Source organism: Panulirus ornatus, chromosome 66 (genome assembly GCF_036320965.1).
Source record: "Panulirus ornatus isolate Po-2019 chromosome 66, ASM3632096v1, whole genome shotgun sequence".
NCBI classification, from domain to species: domain Eukaryota; kingdom Metazoa; phylum Arthropoda; class Malacostraca; order Decapoda; family Palinuridae; genus Panulirus; species Panulirus ornatus.
In genome coordinates this window covers 16103912-16131327 of record NC_092289.1, presented here as the reverse complement: position 1 = coordinate 16131327, position 27416 = coordinate 16103912, and the positions used below count along the sequence as shown (strand labels likewise).

Genomic DNA, 27416 nt, shown 5'->3' with positions numbered 1-27416 from the left:
TACTAATGGCATAGAATTAGGTAAACACCAATGATTCACAGACATAAGAGAAAATGTAATGATATCTACCCATGCCTCCCAAACCCCATCCCACTAAAGCAAGTGTATGTTTGAACGTGATAAAAGGTAAGTTTGGTCACCGTACAAGTACATATCTCAAGACATTCAGAAGGCATTTCAAGAGGTTACCAAAACCTATTCATCTATCAACATCTCTGATGTCTGTTTCCTCCGGGAACTCCCTCAAGAGGATGGCCACAGCAGAAGTCTCCATAATTGGTGAACTCTAGTGCTGCTTCTCCACTTTTAGTGCCTCACTCTTTCACAAGCCACTGGCAGAGGGCAACTCTATTGCAAGTATATGAAAACCTCATGTATAAATGGTATAAAATATGTTATGGTCCAATGTGTTCTGCAGTGGCAATTGCATTAAAATCTTCACATAGATGAAAACAATAAATGTATAATATTTGTAACAGTTCTTACTTTAACAAAGTGCTCAATACTGAAATGATGCATGGAGCAAATATCTATATATTCAAAATGTACTTTCTTAAAAGCATTATAATAATTTCAACATCCCTAAAGTAAGGTTAATTTTTCATATCAATAAAGGTAACTAAAAGATCCAATAATTATCCACAAAACTATATTTAACATTAATAAAAAATACAAGTCGTTCAGTATTAACCTTTGCAACATGTCACATTACCTTTGAAGTAATGCAACATTGTACAGAAAATCTGGCCTAGTACATTTAAGTAAGTACATAGCCCCTGCCATGTCAAAAATAACTGTTAAAAGATTTCAAGGTAGTGTTATACTTTGAAATTAGCAATATAACACATCACTACATAACTTACAAGTATTTATGAATCACATTTATAACTCCTGTGCAATTCCCTTGCTCTTCCACTTGCTAGTAATCATATCTTGCTCCTTTTTCCCTGAAAAAAAATAAGAGTAACAACAGCCAATAATAAAAAAAATTAACAAGATTCAAAACATTTTATATGACTGTCATTCTAAACTTATATTCATTATACATAATCGTTGTTTCCCAAAACAGAAAGGTCATTCTAAACTAAAGAATAATATTACACTTCAGTACAAGGTAACCTTTTTTCATCAATTCTTGTAATACAAATCTCTGCATCTTTACAGTTAGCATGTTCCTTCTACCTGTCAATCAACCTATATCATAAAAGCCCTTTTTCTACATTCAAAGATTCTTGCCTTATATTTGGATTACTGACCATTACCAGGAGAGAACCTACTATCAAATGCTCAAAACATATACTAAAGATTCCTACATGTACAGCAAATCAAACACAAGCTGTTTCCAACTGTTTTACTGGCAAGACAGCAGCTCTGGTTTTGAAGACTTTCCATAGAAAAAAAGTCTTATCTGTTCCGCTATCAATCACAACAAAATACTACACACATAATGATTATCCTTTTACATCAATAACTAAATGGAAACATTTAAAGCCATTCAGTCAAGTGTAGGTTAAACTATACTTGTCCAGAGCAATCAAATAAATGAAGTGGATAGTAATGCAATGCTTCCTGCAACTTGAAACCCCAAAGTTCAGAAAAAGTCTATTACAAAACTAAACTGTGTTTTTGAGCCTAGCAGGTGTGCTGAAATTACCTATGCCAGTTCTTGCTGACTTTCCCCACATTAACAAAGTAACATCAGGAGGGGATACTATATCCTTTAAGGAAAAATTCTAACTTTACAACTTCTGTTCCTACTTTCAAAATAATAATAAGGGAAGGAAGGATTGGTTACCATGCATAAAATCATTCTATTATTCTGGAAAATTTCTTAAGAACATTCTAAGCTTTTTCTTTCTATTGCCCTTTTATATTTCTAATTCAAGTCCTGGATTCAATGAAGTTTTGTACATGTCTGGGGCATATGACATTAAACAAAGATCTATCTATTCATCTATTTTATTATACTTAGTCACTGTCTCCTGCGTTAGCAAGGCAGTGCAAGGAAACAGAAGAAAGAAAGGCCCAACCCTCCCACATACACATGCATATACATAAACGCCCGCACACGCACATATACATACCTATACATTTCAACGTATACATACATATACATATTAACACATGTACATATACATCACATTCTTCAATACTCCCAGAACCTTTGCTCCCCTCCCCCACCCTGTGACTTATTTCCTCTTTATTGATTCCACCCGCTGCCCAATCCACTCCCAGATATCTAAAACACTTCACTTCCTCCAGTTTTTCTCCATTCAAACTTACCTCCCAGTTTACCTGTCCCTCAACCCTTCTGAACCTAATAACCTTGCTCTTATTCACATTTACTCTCAGCTTTCTTCTTTCACACACTTTACCAAACTCAGTCACCAAACTTCTGCTCAGTCACCAAATTCTGCAGTTTCTCACACAAATCAGCCAGCAATGCTGTATCATCAGCGAACAACAAATGATTCACTTCCCAAGCTCTCTCATCCACAACAAACTGCATACTTGCCCCTCTCTCCAAAACTCTGGCATTCACCTCCCTAACAACCCCATCTATAAACAAATTAAACAACCATGAAGACATCACACACTCCTGCTGCAAACCGACATTCACTTGGAACCAATCCTTTCCTCTCTTCTTACTCGTAGACATGCCTTACATCCTCGATAAAAACTTTTCAATGCTTCTAGCAACTTACCTCCCACACCATATACTCTTCATACCTTACACAGAACATCTCTATCAACTCTATCACATGCCTTCTCCAGATCCATAAATGCTACATACAAATCCATCTGCTTTTCTATGTATTTCTCACATACATTCTTCAAAGCAAACACCTGATCCACAAATCCTCTACCACTTCTGAAACCACACTGCTCTTCCCCAATCTGATGCTCTGTACATACATGCCTTTGCCCTCTCAATCAATACCCTCCCATATAACTTCCCAGGAATACTCAACAAACTTATACCTCTGTAATTTGAACACTCACATCTATCCTCTTTGCCTTTGTACAATGGCACTATGCATGCATTCTGCCAATCCTCAGGTAACCTCACCATAAGTCATTTTTTTTTTTTTTTTTGCTTTGTCGCTGTCTCCCGCATTTGCGAGGTAGCGCAAGGAAACAGACGAAAGAAATGGCCCAACCCACCCCCATACACATGTATATACATACGTCCACACACGCAAATATAAATACCTACACAGCTTTCCATGGTTTACCCCAGACGCTTCACATGCCTTGATTCAATCCACTGACAGCACGTCAACCCCGGTATACCACATCGCTCCAATTCACTCTATTCCTTGCCCTCCTTTCACCCTCCTGCATGTTCAGGCCCCGATCACACAAAATCTTTTTCACTCCATCTTTCCACCTCCAATTTGGTCTCCCTCTTCTCCTCGTTCCCTCCACCTCTGACACATATATCCTCTTGGTCAATCTTTCCTCACTCATTCTCTCCATGTGACCAAACCATTTCAAAACACCCTCTTCTGCTCTCTCAACCACGCTCTTTTTATTTCCACACATCTCTCTTACCCTTATGTTACTTACTCGATCAAACCATCTCACACCACACATTGTCCTCAAACATCTCATTTCCAGCACATCCAACCTCCTGCACACAACTCTATCCATAGTCCACGCCTCGCAACCATACAACATTGTTGGAACCACTATTCCTTCAAACATACCCATTTTTGCTTTCCGAGATAATGTTCTCGACTTCCACACATTCTTCAAGGCTCCCAGAATTTTCGCCCCCTCCCCCACCCTATGATCCACTTCCGCTTCCATGTTTCCATCTGCTGCCAGATCCACTCCCAGATATCTAAAACACTTCACTTCCTCCAGTTTTTCTCCATTCAAACTCACCTCCCAATTGACTTGACCCTCAACCCTACTGTACCTAATAACCTTGCTCTTATTCACATTTACTCTTAACTTTCTTCTTTCACACACTTTACCAAACTCAGTCACCACCTTCTGCAGTTTCTCACATGAATCGGCCACCAGCGCTGTATCATCAGCGAACAATAACTGACTCACTTCCCAAGCTCTCTCATCCCCAACAGACTTCATCCTTGCCCCTCTTTCCAAAACTCTTGCATTCACCTCCCTAACAACCCCATCCATAAACAAATTAAACAACCATGGAGACATCACACACCCCTGCCACAAACCTACATTCACTGAGAACCAATCACTTTCCTCTCTTCCTACACGTACACATGCCTTACATCCTCGATAAAAACTTTTCACTGCTTCTAACAACTTGCCTCCCACACCATATATTCTTAATACCTTCCACAGAGCATCTCTATCAACTCTATCATATGCCTTCTCCAGATCCATAAATGCTACATACAAATCCATTTGTATGTATTTAAGTCATACATAACTTAAATATCCTTACCAACCAGTCAACAAACACAGTAACCCCTTTTTTAATACATTCCACTGCAATACCATCCAAACCCACCACCTTGCCAGCTTTCATCTTCCACAATGCTTTCAATACCTCTTCTCTGTTCACCAAACCATTCTCCCTGATATCCATGAAATATAATGGTCTGTGTAACAGTTCCTATCATATTATGTGCTTGATTTCATGGCATTCTAAAGGTTTCAAGAAAAACAGCTAAATATACATTAAAATCTAATAACATGATAAATACTTACGGAATACCAGAACCTCCATCAGTGTCCTTGCGTCTCTTCAGGATCTGCTGGATCTGTTGCCACTCTCTGTTCAGCTCAGCATTACGATCTTTCTCCTTATTTCCCCCTATACGGCGAGTTTTCCGACCATCTGCCATCTTCACACCATACTGAAAAGCAGCTTTTGGCATAGCTTCTCGTTGATTCATGTAATCACTGTATTCTTCTTGTGTATCGAAGTCCCAACGACCAACTGGACCTTTCTTGTTACCCTTAAATTGAGAATGGAAAAACCATGTAATTCAGTTTCTATGGATATTCTTCACATCAAATGCCTGACTATGGATGCTTGCTTGGTAAAATACCTGAAAGTGTACCACAAATGTACTTCCTCACATTAGACACTTCTATCTAAACTTTTGCTTGGAAGGAAAACAACATCCAAGGCAATGCAGACAACCCATCCTTCAGTTTATGGTAACTACATTGCCAACGGATGAAACCAAATTAATATCTACAGGATCTAATGGGAATAGTGCAGAAGAACACCTCCTCAATGTTTCAGCTTAAAGCAAAGCAAGGTAGAAATGTAATTCAAACTCAAAATGTCTTCACCTCAAAAATAAAGCCCCTAAAATATATGGAGGCTGTAGTAAAGGGGTTTGTCAAAACTTCAAAAAAATATTTTTGGCTCATCAATTACTGTGAAGGCAAGAGCCAAGGAAGGGGTAGCACCACTGTTGTAGATGGGGAAAGAACTCTACCCAATTATTCCTTGCTGGGAAAAGAATTCTACCCAATTACTCCTTGTGCGTTGTAGAAAGTAACTGAGAGAGGTAGGAGCATGGGGTTTGAAACCTTCCCATTCTTGTACTTCAATTCATAAAAGATGGAAGAGAAGAAGGAGCCAAATGAGGAGTGCTCAGGCTGGGGGTTTAAATGAGTGTGGAGATAACCAAGACGAGAAGAGAGGAGAAATAATTGATGTTTGAGGAGTGGAACCTGGATGTTCTAGCTCTGAATGAAAAAAGCTCGAGGGTAAGGGTGAAAAATAGTTTGAGAATGTCTTAAGGGTAGAGTTAGTGGGGGCAAGAGACAGAAAAGGGTTGCTCTACAACTCAATGTGAAAAAGTGTATGGAAAAGAACTCCAGATTATTGTGTGCCAAATTAAAGTGGATTAAGAGAGATGGATTATTATTAGTGCTAATGCACCAAGTCATGAGAAGAATGATGAAAAGAGGTGAGCTGAGTAAGTGCATCAGCAATTTTGATGCAAGAGGCCAGGTACTGGTGAATGACAAAAGAGGTGAGAGTAAACAAAGCTAAGGGAGTGGGTGAGGAATGGAAGGTATTTAAGGAAGCAGTGCTGGCACGTGCAAGAGAAGTGTGGGGCATGTAGTAAGTTAAAGGTGGGCAAGTGAAAAAGGGTACTGACAGGAGGGATGATGAAATGAAGCCACTAGTAAAATGATCCACCAAATCAATACCATTGTCATTATTGCCCTAGAAACAATCATTTACTTGCTGGGATTAGCACACACAGCTGCATGCCTACTGCAGAAAGTAGCAAGCAAACACACATGGGAAAGACAACACTGTAAGTTCCCCCTCTGTGTTATATGTGTAACTTAAAGTGCAAATTTTTTTACCCAATGCTAATTACAGCTGCCTGTAACATAGGCATCTCTACATAATGAGAAAGTGCACTTTTGAATTTAAATGAGGACAGGAAGAATCAATCTATCTAATAAAGTAAAACCACAATAGCCATGCTGAAGCCATAAAAATATGGTTACAACTGTAATCTAGATATGGTGCAGTTATGCTAAACTTTGTTTGTCAAGGCCTTAATTACTGCACAGAAATCAAATCACCTCCAAAATCAACTCAAAGAACACCACAGACCTTGACCTTGGACCTTCAGACCCCAAAAGTATCATTCACTGGTTTCGTTATAGAAAATTTTAATAAAATCTAACACCAAGCTTTCCAGTTATTTTGTGGCCACTAAACTGTGGACAGACATACTGACAAAAAAAGTGATTACTATTGGGCACCCTAAAACTTCACTTTAAAGAGCCTTAATCAAGGTGAGCATTATAGACTATATCAGAGTTCAGTAATTTCATATAAGTACAGCAAGTGGACAGAATTTTCTGAAAAATGCTAACAAATGACAGTGATATCATGGAAAAAAGTGAGTACAGAAAGATGAATATAAAGTAAAGTAAACCTTCAATTTTACGGACCAACACAATGGATTTTGAATTCGTTGGACCAGGCAAATAATAATCAATTAATAATGATGAAAAAAATCTCAAATGCTGCACCCTGCACATTTCATATCACACAGTTTTTGGTAGCAAGTGTGGTATACTCGCTTTGTTTCAGTCTAAGTCTGCCTCATGATATCGTGCAGTCAGGTTGTATACAAAGAATTGTGACTTTATTTATTAAATAATTTTGCAATCCCTATGATTCAAAATGGCATCAAGTGATATCAGAGTTAAAAGGAAGTGTGTGAACTGTATACTGTATTAAAAAATGGCCCATAGGTTACATTCAATTTAGCAGACTTTTAGCATTAACAAACACCCCCTCCCCCAATTAGTCTGTTAAATCAAGGTTTTACCGGATTGCAATGATAAAAGCTATAACAGCAGAAGTACAAATGATATACAAAGTCTATAATGGTGATTACATAAATCACTATGTACAATCTGAGAAGTAAGAGAACAAGAACCACTAATGTCCTCACACTAACTCTTCCGAAAAACTAACCATGTCCATCTTCGTGTAGTCAGCTTCATCATCTGAATCATCAATGGCATCTTGCATCTCTGCCATACCAGGGTAACACTCAGTGTAGTAGTCATCCACCACCAACAAACTGTTCACTCTGAAATTATTTTTCACTTTTCAATTTTCAATTGCAATAAAGTGAAAAACAGAGTCAAAAACATATAGTGGTAATGCAGTTCACAATGAAATTACTCGGGGCTGTGCAAAATCATCAATGCCAACAATGTTTTTCCAGGCAATACTGAATCACGATAAATGGACCTACAACCAACACTTAACAACATTAGATTTTTTGTTGTAAAAATTATGTTATAAAATAATATATAAAATAAATATCAAGATTTTCTTTGGGTAGAAGTAGTCAATAGAAACATTAGCTAGGAGCCTCTGCAAAAAATAGTGTTAGACTTGCCCTCTGCCAGTGGCCTGTTAAGGGTAAGGCACTAAAGGCTAAGAAGCTGCAATATAGTTCACTAGTTATAGGGACTATTGCCTAACTACCCTCCTGAGGGAGTTCCAGAATGGAACAGATGTCAGATATAGATAGATAGATATCGAGAGAAATAAAATCACAGACATCATATATCGTTATAATCATATAAAATCATGCAAGTTACATCTTATAATTCTATCAGTTTCCCATTTACCATACTCACACTCACTGTTTCTCAAACTATGAGAATGAACACACAATAACTGAGTTTAAGAATGAAGTGTGTATGAAAAAATGTAAATAATGAAGAAAAATACTTACTGTTTTGGCTGTTGTTGCTGTTGTGTAGGTAATTGTTGTTGCTTGCTGTGTTTGTTGCTGTTGTGTCACCTGTTCCTGTGGCTGCTGAGGGGCCTGAGGGACCTGTTTGTCAGCATTTATATCTGCTCCAGTGGGCCACTGTGCCTGTAACCTCTCCTCTGCAGCACGCATCTCATTCTTCACTTCTTCATGAGCTGAACGGCTGAAGTATGAACGGGGTTTCCTTTCTCTATCATGTTCTCGATCACGATCATGCCTGAAATGCATCATGTATCTAATGTTTAATATATCAATATATATCTTTTCATGCATCTTCACTATTTCCAGCATAAGAGAGGTAGCATCAGGTACACATGACTGACCCTTAAAGGAAAAAAATCCTCGCTTGGCTCCTTCCTCTTTTCTTTCATTTGAAAATCAATACAGCAGGGGAGGATTTTAAGCTCTCAATTCCTAACTCTCTTAGCATCCTTCTACAATAAACAGGAGAAACATGGCCAGCATTCTTTCTCCCCTATTCCTGGGAATAATATCTATATACAATTACCTATTTACTAATGGTGCCATATTTCATATGTTTCCAGTGCTACCTGACAACATGGGAAAAGGCAAACATGAAAAATATACTCATATATTTTCCTAAATATCTTCCAGTATGTTGCTGGACACATCAAACAGAAACTCAATCAAACAACAGTCTTTGTAAAGCTCTTCACATTCCTATATGATGAAACCCTTTGAAGAAATAAATAAACAGTATCTCATATAATCTTTCTTATTTACCACTTATTTTCCTTACCCCTATCTCCATTAACTTATATCATCTGAGTTCAAAAAAGTCTTTTCTTTCTTTCTATCATAACTGTGTGAAGTCTGGCACCTTAGCAAGGTAATGCCAGGAACACACAACTGAACCTTAGATGAAAAATCCTTTCCTAACTCCTTACCTCTTTTGGAAGCTACAACGGGAAAGGATTTCCAGCCTCTAAATATCAACACTTTTAGTTACCTTTGATGTATAGGAGATATGTGGGTATTATGATATTATCATTTGTATGCTCATTAAGATATTTAGTCTGACTTTTGGAACTGTTGTAATAAAACTTCATATATTCATACACACAGTGTTTACAAAAAGCCCGGTCCACCTGCCACATATCTCCAAAAGAAATACATGTCTATGGTTTACCGTGGGTACAAGCATATAACGCTCTCAGGGTGATACTGCACATCTGGTCACAGAGATTAATGTTTCTAAGTTTTAGTACCAGCCACCTGTCTCAGGCTATCTTTACTCTTCTAGGCTGCCCCTTCATTTTGGGAATATCACTTCTACGCTCTGAATTTCTTTCACCTTTCCTTTCTAAGGACTAGAATGCCTCAGGCTATCTTCAATCTTCTAGGGTGGCACTTCATTTTGGGAATATCACTTCTGGGCTCTAAATTTCTTCCACCTTACCTTTCTAAGGAGTAGAAAGCCCAAATTCTTTCCAGGAAGTTAGAAAATGTGGATAGACTAGAGAATTCTAGGTACTCTGAGCACTCAGAATGCACAATCAGGTGGCTGCTTCCTGCAATATCTCATTAGTGTCTTGCCTCATTCAGGAGATGAAGAACCTATTGACCCAAAAAATGGGCCTCAAATGCTTTAGAAGCCCTCCTAATTCCATGCCTTGATGTCTACAGATAGAAATCATGGCCAAAGCAGAGATGACAAAGTACAAAATTATAAGTGAGACCACTTCTGAAAATGTATAGGGAGGCAAAGTTTTTTTTACAGACGATGAACTACCTTCCATTGGAATATTTTTCCGTCTCAATGATTTTCATATCTGTGTTTGCTTGTCTGTGATTTTCATTGCTCTTTGAAGAGTGCTGTTTTATATCTTCTGGTTAAGTAACTTTCTAGCTAGCTCTGTCAACATCTCCACTAAAAAATGTACGGATGAAGTGAAGAAGGCTTTGGGGTACTGGGGTCCGCATATTCAGGAAGTGGTGGGGCATGCATTTGATAGGATGAACAGGAGTGATGTGATATACTAGGAGCAACGGCAAAGTGCTGTTCATGGGCTGAACCAGGGAATATGTAGTCAAGACAAATCATGAAATAATATGTTGGGCTTGGCTGGGGATAGCAGGCTCTAGTTTTGGTTTTCATAAATGATAGCTAGAGACAAAATGTGTTGAAATGCACTGTACATTTGTTCCTAATGTTGTCTCACTAAGATGAAGAAAAAAGTTAACATTTTGTTATTTGCTGCATAAAGTATATTCAAAATTATTTATCATTTATTATACTTTATCGCTATCTCCCGCATTAGCAAGGTAGCACAAGGAAACAGACAAAAGAATGGCCCAACCCACCCACGTACACATGTATATAAATAAACGCCCACACACGCACATATGTATACCTATACATTTCAACGTATACATACATATACATATATACACGTGTACATATTCATACATGCTGCCTTTGTCCATTCCCGCCGCCACCCCACCACACATGAAATGGCACCCCCCTCCCCCGCATGCATGCGAGGTAGCGCTAGGAAAAGACAACAAAGGCCACATCCATTCACACTCAGTCTCTAGCTGTCATGTGTAATGCACCAAAACCAGCAAAAAACATGATGAGTAAGTCAAATGATGATGGTGTATATACTTCACTAAGTTACTTATTTTTATCAAATGACATTTGTCCTAGCCAATGACACTAGTGCTACCCCAATGATGATGATATTGCAAAACATCACGCCAGCAGTATTTCACAAATAACAAAGATTAACCAACATGATAGTTACACCTAAGTAAATCTCAAATCAACATCAAATATAACTTACCTATCACGATCCCTATCTCTGTCTCTATCACGTTCTCGTCTCTCCTTTTCTCTATCTCTGTCTCGGTCTCCTCTCTCCTTATCCCGGTCCCTGCGGTCACGCTCACGGTCACGATCTCTATCTCTACCCCTTTCACGGTCACGATCACGATCTCCACGATCTTTGTCTCGGTCACTGGCCTTTCCCACAGATGGGACATAGTCACCAATATCTCCATAGATACTGTCATCAGCTCCAGTCCTACCTGCCTGAAAGGACAAGCAAACAATATCTAATCAATTAAAAAAAATTTTACAATAAGAAAGAAAAAATGTGATGAAGAAAGAGCAAGGTGGGGAAGATAAAAGGTTCCTACACCAAAAGATTAAACACATAATACCTATTAACAGAAAGATCACTTATCTAATGCAGTATAAAAAATAAATTATTCAGTAATATTAGAGTGGTAGCACCATAAACAAGTTTGAACTATGAATCTAACATCTAAGAAATACAACTTTTCCCTGTCAACCCTTAAACTGTTATATCTGTCAACTTATGATACACAGTCCAATGCTATTACAAGGAAGTCCTTCTGTGGATAAACAACACTAGAAGCCATCAGACCCCTCTGATGGATAGTAAAAGAAATGTGTGCTGTAGCCACCACATCGAAGTGCATCTGCCCCACTGGCCATGCAAATAGAGTTTTACAAATACTCTTAAATCAATGCATGTAACTTATGAAGACAAGATTTATAAGAAAAATTAATCAAAATTGTGCAACTTATCATCACACCACTGTAATCAATCATCTTAATCTTTTTAAAACTAGGTAAAAAAATAGGTCAATTTACATAGAGAAAAGGTATATGTTAGTTCAATTAGTATATATATTTTACGTTAAAGCCTGCAAAGTTACAGAAAGCGTGCATTGTGTTTAGGCATATATTTTTTTTTTCTTTTTTTTTTTGCTTTGTCGCTGTCTCCCGCGTTTGCCTATCCAGGTGAGGATAGGAATATGTATCTCAGAATATATTCATGTGAAGTCATCTATCAATCTACCTATATCTCTGATGCCTGTTCCAAATGGAACTCCCTTAATGGGGTGGCCACAGCAAGAGCACCCATAACTAAAGAACTCCTGTGCCGCTTCTTAGCCTTTAGTGCTCCACCATGAACAGGCCACTGGCAGAGGGCAAGTCTAGTGCTGTGTTTCCAGAGGCTCCTAACTAATGTTCCTAATGACTACTTCTATCTAATTCTCCTACCTACTACTTCTACCAAATGATCCTACATAAATAATCATGACAGTAAAAATTTTTTTTTTGTACAAATGTCACCTATCCACCTCAATTTAGTCTATTCAAAACTCTACTTATGAGTATGGTTCATATCTTCTGTAAGGAAATAATATTTTTCTGAATTATTATTATTTTTTGTGCACAATATAGAGTCCCTTAGGATCAACTACACAGCTGAAAGGTTAATGCCTTTGCAACAAGGACCCTATGAAATTGTCAGCACACTCACGTATTAAAAGTGAGACCTTTTCAAGTACTGCTTACTGTCTAAGGATAAATTGACACACCACATAAAAAGACTTACAGATTCATTTTTGCCTTTGTCTTTCTTCTTCTGCTTCTTGTTGGTTCGTCCAGTGCGTAGGTATGACAAAATCTGAGTAAGCTTCTGGATTACGATGTCATTGGTTGTAAATGTTGCTTGCATATTCTAGGGAGTAAGAAATTTTAAAAATCAAGAGCATGTTTATAACACTGGAACAAAATGTAATATCTGATGCAGTTTTCTACATGTGCAAGAACATCTAGCTTTTCCTAATCATCTAGTAAACTTTCAACATAAAATGAAATTGGAAAAAAAAAATCTATTCTGTCATAAACTCCATTTCCAATTTTCCAAAGTAATATCAAATCACTTATAACACATCTTCAACCCATGCCCACTGTGTTAAAAGTGAAATATGGAATTTTACACTTAAATATTGTATACAGTTCCTTCTTTTTCACTTAGCACACTCAGTTGATATGTTGAGACCAGCATCTCTATTCAAATTATCTCCACCCACAAAATGATTTCACTGCACCTGCTCCCCACTCATTCCTTTAGAATTGCCCTTTGAACTATCCTTAGCCTTTATCAATACTCTCAATGCATCTACCCATCTCTTCTGTAGTCTATCTCTCCTCCTTGTACCTTTTAATGTACTATCATATACCATCCTGACAAACCATTATCTACCACATATTCTAAACAACCATGTCATCTTTCTGACTTTCAATCAAGTGCCTTTCTAGAGATATTCCCAAGCCACATACCTTTCTCACAACTTCTTTCTTTATTCTCTCCCCCCTCTTATTTCCAATTATAATACACAAGTTATCCATCTCTACAGCTTTTATTCTTTACCTAACCTGACCAACTTGGGTTCCACATCCATACATCAGAAATGGGACAAAATTCTCTTCATGCAACCTTCACACATATGCTAAACTTATAATTTTTCTATTCACAAGAGCTTTCATTGCAATTCAGAATTTTCTCCCTTACATGACTACTTTTAAGTTTAGCTTTCTCACTATCATCCTGACTGAAGTTTACTTGCATATATCTGAACTCATCCACAACTTCCAATTCTTCAAAATGGAAACTGGTATAAATGTAATCTCTCATCCCTTTCAAAATGTGAGTCTTTCATTTATCTGCATTCACTTTTGGCAATCTTCTCCAATACAGTTCACGGAAATGGACCACCCCATTCTTTCCAGTTTTCCTCTGATTTATGTGACAACATGGATAGTTCATTCAAGTTCTCTCTAAAGGACATCTCTAACCCCCTCTTTTCTATCATTATATGGCACATAATCATTTACCTCAATGCCTTGGAGGTCAGCTTTGGAGCGGATGACGGTAGTAGGAATATCACTCTCATTAACTTCATCATCAAGGTCAATGGCATATGCCATACGGCCAGTAAGGAACAAGTCATTAAACTCAGGTGGTTTTGTGTTGAAAATGCTGCTGAAGATGCGACGTCCAAAATTTGTCCTAAAACATGAGAAGTATATATGAAAATATTGTTTAAATAAATCTTTTTCACTCCATCTTTCCACCTCCAATTTGGTCTCCCACTTCTCCTCGTTCCCTCCACCTCTGACACATATATCCTCTTTGTCAATCTTTCCTCACTCATTCTCTCCATATGACCAAACCATTTCAATACACCCTCTTCTGCTCTCTCAACCACACTCTTTTTACTACCACACATCTCTCTTACCCTTTCATTACTTACTCGATCAAACCATCTCACACCACATATTGTCCTCAAACATCTCATTTCCAGCACATCCATCCTCCTCCGCACAACTCTATCCACAGCCTACGCCTCACAACCATATAACATTGTTGGAACCACTACTCCTTCAAACATACCCATTTTTGCTTTCCAAGATAATGTTCTCGACTTCCACACATTTTTCAACGCTCCCAGAACTTTCACCCCCTCCCCCACCCTATGAATTACTTCCGCTTCCATGGTTCCATCCGCTGCCAAATCCACTCCCAGATATCTAAAACACTTCACTTCCTCCAGTTTTTCTACATTCAAACTTACCTCCCAATTGACTTGACCCTCAACCCTACTGTATCTAATAACCTTGCTCTTATTCACATTTACTCTCAGCTTTCTTCTTTCACACACTTTACCAAACTCAGTCACCACCTTCTGCAGTTTCTCACACAAATCAGCCACCAGCGCTGTATCATCAGCAAACAAGAAACAGACTCAGTTCCCAAGCTCTCTCATCCACATCAGACTCCATACTTGCTCCTCTTTCCAAAACTCTTGCATTCACCTCCCTAACAACCCCATCCATAAACAAATTAAACAACCATGGAGACATCACACACCCCTGCTGCAAACCAACATTCACTGAGAACCAATCACTTTCCTCTCTTCCTACTCCTACACATGCCTTACATCCTCGATAAAAACTTTTCACTGCTTCTAATAACTTGCCTCCCACACCATATATTCTTAGTATCTTCCACAGAGCATCTCTATCAACTCTGTCATATGCCTTCTCCAGATCCATAAATGCTACATACAAATCCATTTGCTAGAGTATGTGTGGATCAGGTGTTTGCTTTGAACAATATGTGTAATAAATATTTAGAGAAAGAGTGTATATTGCTTCTAAGTATCTGTAAAAAGTTTATGACAATGATGACTTTATAAAAAGTGTTATGAATATATGATATGGAAGGAAAGCTACAGGAAGCAGTGAAGAGTTCCTACCAAGAGAGTAAGGAATGTGTGTGAGCAGGATGGGAGGAGGGTGGGTGGTTCCAGATGAAGGTGGGTCTACAGAAAAGGTGTGAGATGTCAGAAGAGGTAATTAATGTTATCCAATTAACCTTTTGATTGACAAAAGTGAAATTCTCCTAATAATAATAAAATGAACTCCATTAAAACACATGTCAATAGCCTACCCTTAACAAATACTATAATTCTTCCACTCTCCACACTTTATTCCTAATGACCATAACATCATTATTACCTCTGTTATCTGGCACAGATACTAGAGCCTCACACATATAAGGCCTAATAAAAACACTCTCCTCTTCCACAGGAACTTGAGTAACCTCTTATTCCTGTGATAATCTTTTGAGCTCGGAGCATGAGCTATATTCAAAGCAATGCTCACTTTCTTCAAAAATGAAATCACTCCATTCTTTGAAGAACATTTGGGTATTTTTTGCATATCTTCTAAACATGATGTCATACTGAGATAATTTTTGACAGCAGCATTTGGCCTACAATTATCTTAAATAGACAGATGAATATAAACACACTGAAAAGCCCTCTGATAAAAATTTCTTATGGTTTTCTAATAAGCCCTTTGCCTTTCCCTTCAGAGGATGTAATTCCTTTGATGTAATAAAGACCACTTGATGTTGAAATATCAGTGTACAGGAAAAAACTGCAGTATAGTTCTTGAACAATCAAATCAATCTAACTGGTCATACAAGAAAACATGCTCTATAAGAAAACACTAAAATACAAACAACATTGGTTATAATTACTTGAATAGAAGCTCATCCTCATCTTGAGGGATAACTGCAGATGTTTTCTTTTCTTTTGTTCCATCAGATACAATGGGACGCTCTATTTCTACCAACACCTCAGACTCCTTAAGTTGAATCTCTGATCGTACCTTCTGCAAGAGCGCATAATCCAAACCCTTCACTAAATGAGTGTGCTCCATATCACCACCTAAAAATTTGGACTCTTGGATCATTTGCTTGCGACGCTCAGCAGCATCCAAGCCTCTGAAATGAGAAATAAACAAACATTACAAGAATATATTCATTACCATCAAGCCAGACTAACTCACAAAGGTATCACCTTGCTTTTTTTCTGTGGTGTACAAATTTTCAAGAAGTCTGGATCCTAAAGAAAGCAGTAATACAGGGTAGTATGAGGAAGAGAGATGAGTTCTGGGGAGTTTTAGGACAGGCATTGTTGGTAAGTTTCCAGATGTTCAGGTATTTGTGTAACAGGGAGCAACTGAAGAAATCTATAAGCTTTTGGAATGCAACTGGGTCAAAGTATTTCATGTTAATTTGACAGGGCCTGTTCTTTTAGTTACAAGTGCACTGCAAATATCAGTGAAAATGAAGGATGGGTCAGCAGTTGATGCAAGATGGAATTTATTTAAGTCTTACAAAACTTTCCTGTTAAGGGGTGTGGTTGTTTTGTAACTGCCTTCTGAGTATTGCTTCATGAGTATGACTGCATATCCTAAGAAGTAAGTTGTTGATTTAGGTTGGAAGTACTTTCTATGTGGGGACTAGAGTGGTGTGGGAGGTATGAATTTTTATTTTTCTAAGCCAGGGTTGGGTACTGGAGGTTCTCCCATTTGTAATGTTAAAGGATGAGCACCAAAATAGAACATTTGCATTTCCAATAAAACTTTCAGTCACTCTTTTAACCCTGGACAGACACAAATCCCGCAAACACCCTTTAGTTATCTTGAATGGAAAATCACTTCCACTAAACAAAACATCACCTGTCCAAGGTATCAAGGTATATGCTCTCAGAACCCTACCTGACACAAGTTTTGGAAAAGAAAAGGAGTCCCTTAACTCAGGAAATAGCGATTAAGAGTGGAAAACAATATTTTTTCATACTTGTTCCTGTTTCCTGCATCATCAAGGTAGTGTCAAGTTCCATGCACCAAAACCACAGCCTTTTATCGACAATCAGGCCCCACAGACCTTACCATGGTTTCACCACTGCTTCACCTGGTCTGGTTCAGTCAACTGACAGTGTTGACCTCTGTATATCACATCATTCAAATTCACACTTTCCCATGCAAGCCCATTCACCCTCCTGTGTGTTCATGCCCTAATTACATAAAATCTGTTTTACTCCATTATTCCATCTCTAATTTGGTATCTCCCTTCTTGTCCCCTACATTTAAGACACATATATCCTCCTTATCAATCTCTCCTCACTCATTCTTTCCATATGTTCAAATCATTTCAGCTCTCTCAACCACACTCTTTTTATTACTACACCTCTCTCTTAACCTTCATCACATACTTGATCAAACCACCTCTCACTACATTTCGTCCTCAAATATTTCATTTTCAACACATCCACATTCCTCTGCACATCCTATCCTTATCCATAGCTCATGCCTCACATTTATACATCATTGGGACCACTATACCTTTAAATGCACCCATTTCTACCCTCCCAGATAAAGACCTCTCCCTTTCCATACATTCTTCAATGCTTCCAGAACCTTTACCACCTCACCCATCCAATGACTTGCGTCTGCTTTCGTGGTTCCATTTGCTGCCATAATCACTCTCAAGTATCTAAAACACTTTCCTTCCTCCAAATTTTCTCCATTCAACTCACATCCTAACTAACCTGTCCCTCCACCCTGCTAAACCTAATAACCTTGCTTTTATTCACATTTACTCTCAACTTTCTCTTATCAAACAGTCTTCCAAACTCAGTCACTAACTTCAGCAGTTTTTCACTCAAATCTGCCACCAGTGCTATGACATCAGTATACAATAACTGACATTTCCCAGACCCTTTTATCTTCAACAGATTACACACTTGCACCTAACTTACCATGCCATCTAAAAACAAAGTGAACACCCATGGTGACACGTCAGTGAGGTAGCCCCAGGAACACACAAAGAAACAACCTATGGAAATCTTATAGAACCAAATTCAACAAGATATTCAGCTTAATGGGATAAGATTTTAACACTGGGAAATTATGTACTTATATATCTGTCAGTAGGGGTGAGGGTCAAGTCAATTGGGAGGTGAGTTTGAATGGAGAAAAACTGGAGGAAGTGAAGTGTTTTAGATATCTGGGAGTGGATCTGTCAGCGGATGGAACCATGGAAGCGGAAGTGGATCATAGGGTGGGGGAGGGGGCGAAAATTTTGGGAGCCTTGAAAAATGTGTGGAAGTCGAGAACATTATCTCGGAAAGCAAAAATGGGTATGTTTGAGGGAATAGTGGTTCCAACAATGTTGTATGGTTGCGAGGCGTGGGCTATGGATAGAGATGTGCGCAGGAGGATGGATGTGCTGGAAATGAGATGTTTGAGGACAATGTGTGGTGTGAGGTGGTTTGATCGAGTAAGTAACGTAAGGGTAAGAGAGATGTGTGGAAATAAAAAGAGCGTGGTTGAGAGAGCAGAAGAGGGTGTTTTGAAATGGTTTGGGCACATGGAGAGAATGAGTGAGGAGAGATTGACCAAGAGGATATATGTGTCGGAGGTGGAGGGAACGAGGAGAAGAGGGAGACCAAATTGGAGGTGGAAAGATGGAGTGAAAAAGATTTTGTGTGATCGGGGCCTGAACATGCAGGAGGGTGAAAGGAGGGCAAGGAATAGAGTGAATTGGAGTCATGTGGTATACAGGGGTTGACGTGCTGTCAGTGGATTGAATCAAGGCATGTGAAGCGTCTGGGGTAAACCATGGAAAGCTGTGTAGGTATGTATATTTGCATGTGTGGACGTGTGTATGTACATGTGTATGGGGGGGGGGGTTGGGCCATTTCTTTCGTCTGTTTCCTTGCGCTACCTCGCAAACGCGGGAGACAGCAACAAAGTATAAAAAAAAAAAAAAAAAAAAAAAAAAAAAAAAAAATCTGTCAGTATGAAAATGCTTCTCTGACATGCCAGATTCAACCAATATACACTGAGAGCTTGAGACTACTGTCCAAAATATATCCTAAATGATTAAATTTTGCTGGAAAAGGAAAATGTTGCTTTCATCAGAAGAAAACAACTATATAATACCATTCACACAAGACAAATTATTGTCAAAGTGAGAGTAGACATACGATTTAAGATCTGGGGCTACTGCTCGATATCCTCCCATGCCAGCCTGAGAGGGGTCTTCTGCTTGATAGTCAGGGTTTTTCCCTTCACGTCTCTCTTTAGCTCTATCACGGTACTTCTCTGCCAACTCTGCCATCTTTTCTTCCTCTTCCTTCTTGATCTTTGCATAGTAACTGGAAAAAATAATCAAAATGGTTAAAAATACACAGGTTAATGAGACCTTGTTATTTTACTACTAAATACCCAATAATCTCCATAAACTTTCATATATCAACAGTAAATAATCCTGACTACAAAGAGCATTCTTGAAATTGGTCAGGGTGACCAGCAGAGTGGCAGAAGGTTCTCTGTTGTAAATAAACTGCCTGAAGGTGTGGACTCCAGCCTGAATACTTTGCAGATGATGTAATGGTCATGAGGGAAGTCATAAGTGAAGAGGATTGCATTAGCTTACAAGGAGACCAAAACAGACTCCACCATTGGTCTGATACATGGTTGATGATATTCAACCCAAGCCATTGTATGTAATGAGATCAGGACAAAATAAAAGACCTCCATACAGTTATTATCTAGCTAAAAACAGGCTTCAGGATTCTGTATGTGAGAAGGACTTGGGAGTCGACATCACCCCTAACCTGTTAACAGAGTCCCATAGTTAGAGAATGGTAAAGGAGACAAAATGACTTCTGGCAAACATTAGAATATTTAGTAAGCTGTTCATATCCTACATAAGGCCAAAACAAATATATGCATCTCAAGTTTGGTAACTGCACACATTCTGGCAGCAGAGCACCACAGATTAAAGCATGTGCAGAAGACATAACCAATGTCTCACCAAGCTGAGTTATACATCATTCTATTCAGAAAATTACATTCCAGATAACCATTATAATAAACTCAAGAGATATTCTTTTTTGAATATGAGAACATCCTGCACACAGAGTATTCATGAATATGATGAATGTTACACTGAGAGGGTTCAAAGATAATGACTTCAGGTATTTCTTTTTGAAAAAAAAATTACCACAAAATGATAATGTTAATATTCCCTGTACCTTTTTTTCTTCTTTCTCTCTGCAGCTCGGACATCATCTTTATTTTCCCGTCGCTGAGTAGGTGGCTCAGTACTTGATGTTTTGGTTCCAGCGGAAGAAAGTGTTTCTTTTTGACTCCCTGCTGGAATGCGGGGAGTCATCAACAACTTTCGGAAGTCTGCATTAGTAAGGCGCTGGGGTCTGAAAATATAAAAAGAAAGAAGTTACAATAATTATCAAGTTTACACATTAATTAGAACTCTGTCAACCGAACAAAAATACTCTCAAATATATACATCTAAAAAAATCATGACAAAAATATAATGAAACATTTCCCACATACTGCAGCAACAATTTGGCATAAATGGGTTGAGAGTAACCAAAGCAATGGAACTCTGCTTAACAAACTCAACATAAACAAGATAATTTACATAAAGAAGCAAAGTTGCAACTGGCACTTGAGAATTAATCTATACAATATTCATAAGGGATGAATTCAGTACTTATAAAAAGAAACACATGTACACACACAAAAAAGCAGTCACTCTGAAATTAGCTTTAGAAAGGCTTAGAAGGAATTAGAAAATGATATTACCTAATGAATGCCACTGATACCTCACGGTAAGAAAAAGAAAAGCATTAAGGGTCACTTGAGATCTACAACCTTTGTATATGACACGATGAGATAGGCTAAGTCTTACTTCGGGGAAATTCTATGATTTGAAATTCTTAATAACATTTCATCAACCACAAATTGATATAGGGAAATTTCAAGTCTTTTTTATGATGATCACTAACTAATTTTCATCCATTACTGGACTCCACCTGCAAGTGATTAAACTGCAAACAAGGAGTTATCCTCAGTAACGGATGTATCAATGTCAATGAATGGAAAGGAGTACAATACAGTAAAAGTCTGGTTAGTATACAAGTTAAGTTGTATGGGAAAGTGGTGACTAAAAGGGCAGTAGCATACTCAGAGCATCTGGGGAGGAATAATGTGGGTTCTGGAGTGGCAGATGATGTGGGGAACTGATGTTTGCTTTGAAAAATTTGTGTGAGAAATACTTGGAGAAATAGAGGGATTTGTACATAGCATTTATCGAACCAAAGAAGGCAAATGATAAGGATGACAGAGATGCCTTGTTGGTGTTATGGATATACAGTGCAGAAGTAAAGTTCCCAGATGCAGTGCGGAGCTTTTACATGGAGAGCAAAGCATTGTGCATGTAGAAGAGGGTGACTGGTTCCAAGTGAAGGTGGGTCTGCATCATGGATGTTTAACATCACCATAGCTGTTTAACCTGTTCACAGATGGAGTGGTGAAAGGGGTTGGCCAATGGTATGCTGGTGTTGGGGGAACCTGGGATTCAAGTAAGCTGCTGTTTGCTGATGAAGTGGCCGTGGAGACAGATTTGAGAGTTTGGGAGAATGCATGAAAGATGGAAGTTATGATTTAATGTGAACAAAAATAAGGTAATGAACTTTAGCAGAGAGCAAGGCAAAATAATAATGTGATTCTGCGGGGATAGAATCAGGAAGAAAATGAGTGCTTTAGGTACCTGAAAGTGGACATGACAGTGGAGAGAATCACAGGAGTTAAAGAGGATCACAAGAGGGTAAAAAGGGCAAAGGTCATAGGTGCTCTTAGGAGTGTGTGGAAGGAAAAGTCATTGTCTATCAAGACAAAGATGAATATGGTTGAAGGTACAGTCATCCCATGATGCCAGGTGGATGTGACTCTTGAGCCCTGCATGCAAAAGAAAAAGAGCGTAGATGTCTTATGTGTAGAAATGAAATGCCTGATGATGATGTCTGGGATAAGGAAGGTTGATGGTGTAGGAAGTAACAAAATAAAAGCAAGGTGTGGTAGTAAGTGCAGTAAGACTGAGGTAGTCTTACTCATGATATGCTTTGGACTTATGGAGGGAATGAGTGAACAAAGATTGAAAAAAAGGATCTACAAAACTGAGGTGGAAGGAGTAAGAGGGAAGAGTGGACCAAGAAGGAGATGGAAGGATGAAGTAAAAGAAGCTTTGAAGTGCCAGGGCCTGAAAATTCAGGAGAGAGAAGCACGCATGCATCCGAAAAAATAAGAGTTATGTGGTGTATGGGGTGATATGCTCTCAATGGGTTAAACCAGAACATACAGTGTGGTCAGGGGAAGTACAGAATGGGGTTGTGGGGCTTTGCACAAGCTGAAGAAAGTAATACATAAAGGGAGATCCAAAATATCTTGCACTAACCTTTCATCAAGAATGCTTTCTCCCAGTGGAGCCAAAGGGTTGGAAAACACTTCCTCGGCACCTGAAAATGTAAAGAGCAAAAAAAATTATTAGAACATAGAAATAAAAAACTGTACATCTAGTGCTAATCAAAATGACTTATGGCAGTAACCCAATATATAGTAGACATACAGTAATATTGCACATGTAAAATAATTTTTCCTAAATGAATACTGGTATATGAATAATAAGTTCACTCAAGCTATCTAGGGAATGTAAAATAAGGTTATACTTTTTACACTGACAAAAACCTGTTATCTTACAAGGTCTTAACCTACTCATCTCTGTGTAGTACATGTATTACAATATGCTTGGATTTTCTTTATAAAGTTTTATCAAACATAGTATCAGTCTACAATAGTGTAGATATATAATTCCAATCTGCAAACAGTTTGCAGACAGTTCAGCTGAAAACTATAAGCAAAACCTAATTAGTTTAAATGAAGTGACAATTGTAGTTGCTACACCTCAATTGCATTATGAGCTCAAGCTAAATATTCTTTTGCACTGTATTACTATACTACTTCCTATTAAAGTTAAGTACTGTATCAATGCTCTTCATTAAGTTTCTTAAGCAAGGAATAGTTCTAAAAAAGCACAATGAACAACCAGCAAAAACACATCGAAAATTCAAAGAAAAAATCTACATACTACATTAACAAAACTACATAATATGGTAACAACAGGAAACAATATAAAACAAAAATAAAAAAATCACAGATAAACAATATAAAACAAAAACAAAAAAATCTAAGATAAACAACATAGTTTTTCAGATCTAAGGGTACAGAAACTTTTTTCATACTTGTTTGCCATTGCCCACATTGGCAAGGTAGCACCAAGCATAGCTTAAGATATGGCACTCACTGGTTCACACTTACTCTCAAGCTATCATGCACAATGCACCATAATCAAAGACCACCACCCACAGCCAAGTCCAGCAGACCTTTCCATGATTTGTGACTGCTTTGTATACCTGGTTCAGGCCAGTGACAGTACATTTCTCCCAGTGCGCCATACCAATCTAATTCACTCTATCCCATGCATGCCTCACAGCCCCCTGCACGCTCAGTCCCAAAAATTCAAAGTGTCTTACATCTCATCTTCAGTCTCCTCCTCCTGTTTGATCTCTCCACATCTGGCACATACATCCTCTTAGTCTCTTCTCATTCTTCCTCCCAGAAGTCCAAACATTTCATCACATCCTACTCAGCTCTCTCAAACATACTCCACTTGCTACCACACCTCTCTCAAAACGTCAATCCTTTCTCGTGTCAGCCCTTATCGCATCACACATTGTTCTCAGGCATTTCATTTCCAACATATTCATCTTCTCAGGCATTTCATTTCCAACATATTCATCCTCTCCAAACTTTTGCAATTCAAACCCACGACTCACATACATATAATGCAGTTAGCACTAATAAACCATTAATCAGGCATAACACTTCACTGCACCAACATATTCATACAGTGGTCTCTCTTTCCACACTTTCCTTTATGTACCCTGGACCTCTGCCACTCACACCTATGGTTCTCTTTTCCTCCCATGGTTCCATATGCTGCCACGTCCGCTTCCAGGTAACTAAATCACCCCACTTCCACCAAGTTTACATCATTCAACCTCACACTCAAACCTACCATGTCCCTCCTCTGCTAAACCTCATTACCTTAATCTTATTAACATTAACCATCAACTTCTTCCTTTCATACATTCTTCCAAATGTTGAAAAATCATAGATAAAACTATCAATCATCACGTTATCATCACTGACCAAGTCATAAAAATTAGGGTGAGCCAAGATCACTGCTGGCATCTGTCATCACTTCCCTTGTTTATATATTCTTTCTGATCTTTATTGTTTGTCTATGTATGTACTGAAGTTGAACTGGTGATCAATTTAGCTATCAATCATTGTCTCATCATCATTCAACAATAACTGTTGTGTTAAAAAGGATGAGTTGGAATCAGTAATGATAAGCACATAAATATATAAATACCAAAAGAAACGTCATGACATTATGATATTCATGTTAAGGGAAGCGATTACTAAAAAGCATTATGGCAAAATATTTTCTCTTTACTTGATGATAGACCTTTCTTTTCTTATATCAAACTATGTTCTACAGTTCATCTGAACGCAACTTACGTAAACTGGATGGCATGCACTACATTATTCTGGTATATCTGAGTCTTTTGATATATTTGGTGTTTCATCACACCTGCATTCAATGATATTAAAAAGAAACTTGCTGTATATTTGGGAATATGAGGATATTTTATGTAAGAGGAAGAAATACACTTTTAAAAATTCATAGAACCAATGAAAACCTCATCTATCCTCTCTAGCAATCACAATTATTGCAATTTTTAATAATCGGTAATTCATCAGAGAGGAGGCGAAAGTTCTATCTGACCAGGTGCTACACTTAAAAACAAAAAAATCACTACCTTCTTAAACTTTTCCCATGATGAAACGCCGAAAGAGATGCCAAAAATCATGTTATCATTCATAAACTAGTATCGACTTTACAAGTCTTATTCACACTTGACTAACACCACATATCCCCTCTCCCTCATAACCTTTCCATTACAAGAATATTCAGTATCAAATTATAAGATATATGAGAATAAATGAACAAACTCACATTCATAAATCATTCTCCATTGAGGACACAAGGAATCCATGAGTATAGCAAAGATCCCAGACCTAGAGATCGTGCAACTTCTTTCTGATATATTATCAAATGTTCTAGTCCAAACATACTAATCCAACCCATTACTGAGTACTGTGTAAATGCTTCTGGATGTCAACGAACATAAGACACAATGAAATGAGATGCGATTTATAGAAACAAACAGATTAAATGTTGGTGCATTTCTTTTGATTCAACTCCTGGTGAGGTTTTCAATAGATCTGTTGATATGAATCAAAAGTTTTACATATTTTTGTATTAACCCCACACTTTCCTTAACATAGATATCCCTATACTATAGCATCATCTACCATCATGCAACAAAATATGATTCTAAAATTCATACTCCACAAGAGTTAGTGGTCTCTCAAAATGCAACATTTCCACTGCAGAACATCACTATATAGCCAAAGCTAATAACGACGAGGAGCTTCAGTAGTCTTTAATCCATTTAATAAAGCAGTTTAGAAAATAATGTATTAGGAGCTTCAGAACTTTAATTCATTAATAATGCAGGACAGAATATAATACATCAATTTTGGAGCATGAAATGATGCATCATATTTTATTAAACGATACCATATAATGTGAATAAGAGGGGTTGTCTCAAAAAAAAAAAAAGTAATTTAATGTAGAATGTAACTTACCCATCTACTTTTACTCAACAATCAAAGCAAAAATTCATAATCACTGCATGCAATATCCTTTACTCACCGGCAGGCATTTTTAATTAAGTAAACTTGATCTTCGGTATCCTGACAACAAGCCTGCTCAATGCTACAAGGTCTTCTTAAGTAATAGGTCTTCCTTTATTTTCCTCCCGGCTTGTTTCTTGCCATTATTATGTTGGGAAAATGAAAAAAATGACCTTGTCTTTTCTTGAAGTGCAATTTCCTAGTTTTCTTCTTTTGGTTTCATAGGTCAAGGTCGGTTTGGATGATTAACTATCATTAAGCTGCGGCTGCCACTAACACAGTGAATGTAAACAAAGAACAGATGACTGCAGCCATGCGCACTGCCTGCGTCCTCCCCCTCCCCCAACCCAAATACTGGAAGGAAATCAAATATATCCAAAGGAACCAAACCTTATTCTGAAATAAATTTACGTAAGATGCTAGCTGTACTTATAATATCACAACCCAAAATCAGCAAAGGACAATGTATTTTCAACAGGATGGTGTCTTCAATTCCCACCAACCACCCCCCGTCAAAAAAATCCTATCAAAATAAATATGAACAAAGGTTTACTTAGTGATCTTTCGTTTTCATGGGTTTTCAGAGATCTCATCATGTATGGGCAGTACAGTTGAGACTCATGAAATTTGGGGGAAATAATGATAACGGGCCAGTTCGCCATTAAATGGTTAGTCGGGAACCGGTAATTGTATTTGATAACCCATCATCGGGAAGTAAATTGAGTATTGGAAAACTTTGAAAAGCAAAAAATGGACACTAGAACATTAAAAAATATCGTCACAACCTAATGGATGCATGATATCAGTAACAAGGGCCTGAAGAAGCCAATGATGTTCTGAAGGTAATTATGGCAAATTGGCAGACGTCAAACAGTCAACAAGACAAAGACGAAAAGAAACAATGAAAGCACTGAAAGCAGAGTGCTCTGTGAACTCCATTTGCATACCTGATTCCTCAGAGAGAAGTTAATTTATCATACTCACTGCTCAAGAGAAGGACCTCACGATCGAACTCCCTCCTCATACCGTACAAGTAGACAGACAATCACACATGTAAAGCATTTAAGAGTGTTAGGTGTAGGTCAACATAAGTGCAAAATTCTCTTCTCTACTCACAAACAAAGTAAGCAAGAGCCCGTCCAGGAGTGGACCCACCTGGGTCCTGGGCGCGGCAAAGCCCAAACCTAACCTAAGCATCCATCCTTCCCTCAGGGATGGCCAAAGAACTTAGGCTGATACATAAT

The 27416-nt window shown here is 38.0% G+C and overlaps 1 protein-coding gene across 1 annotated transcript; it reads right to left on the bottom strand.

Annotated features, from left to right (window-relative positions):
- Positions 1–780: 780 nt before the first annotated feature.
- Positions 781–26335, bottom strand: LOC139746941 (protein Red-like). Its single transcript, XM_071658632.1, is given in 13 exon segments — positions 781–947; positions 4699–4949; positions 7460–7577; positions 8235–8278; positions 8280–8490; positions 11081–11328; positions 12668–12793; positions 13954–14128; positions 16166–16411; positions 19464–19634; positions 20517–20696; positions 22742–22802; positions 26192–26335. Coding segments are annotated over 13 exon segments (1869 nt in total). The 5' UTR covers positions 26202–26335; the 3' UTR covers positions 781–919.
- Positions 26336–27416: the final 1081 nt, after the last annotated feature.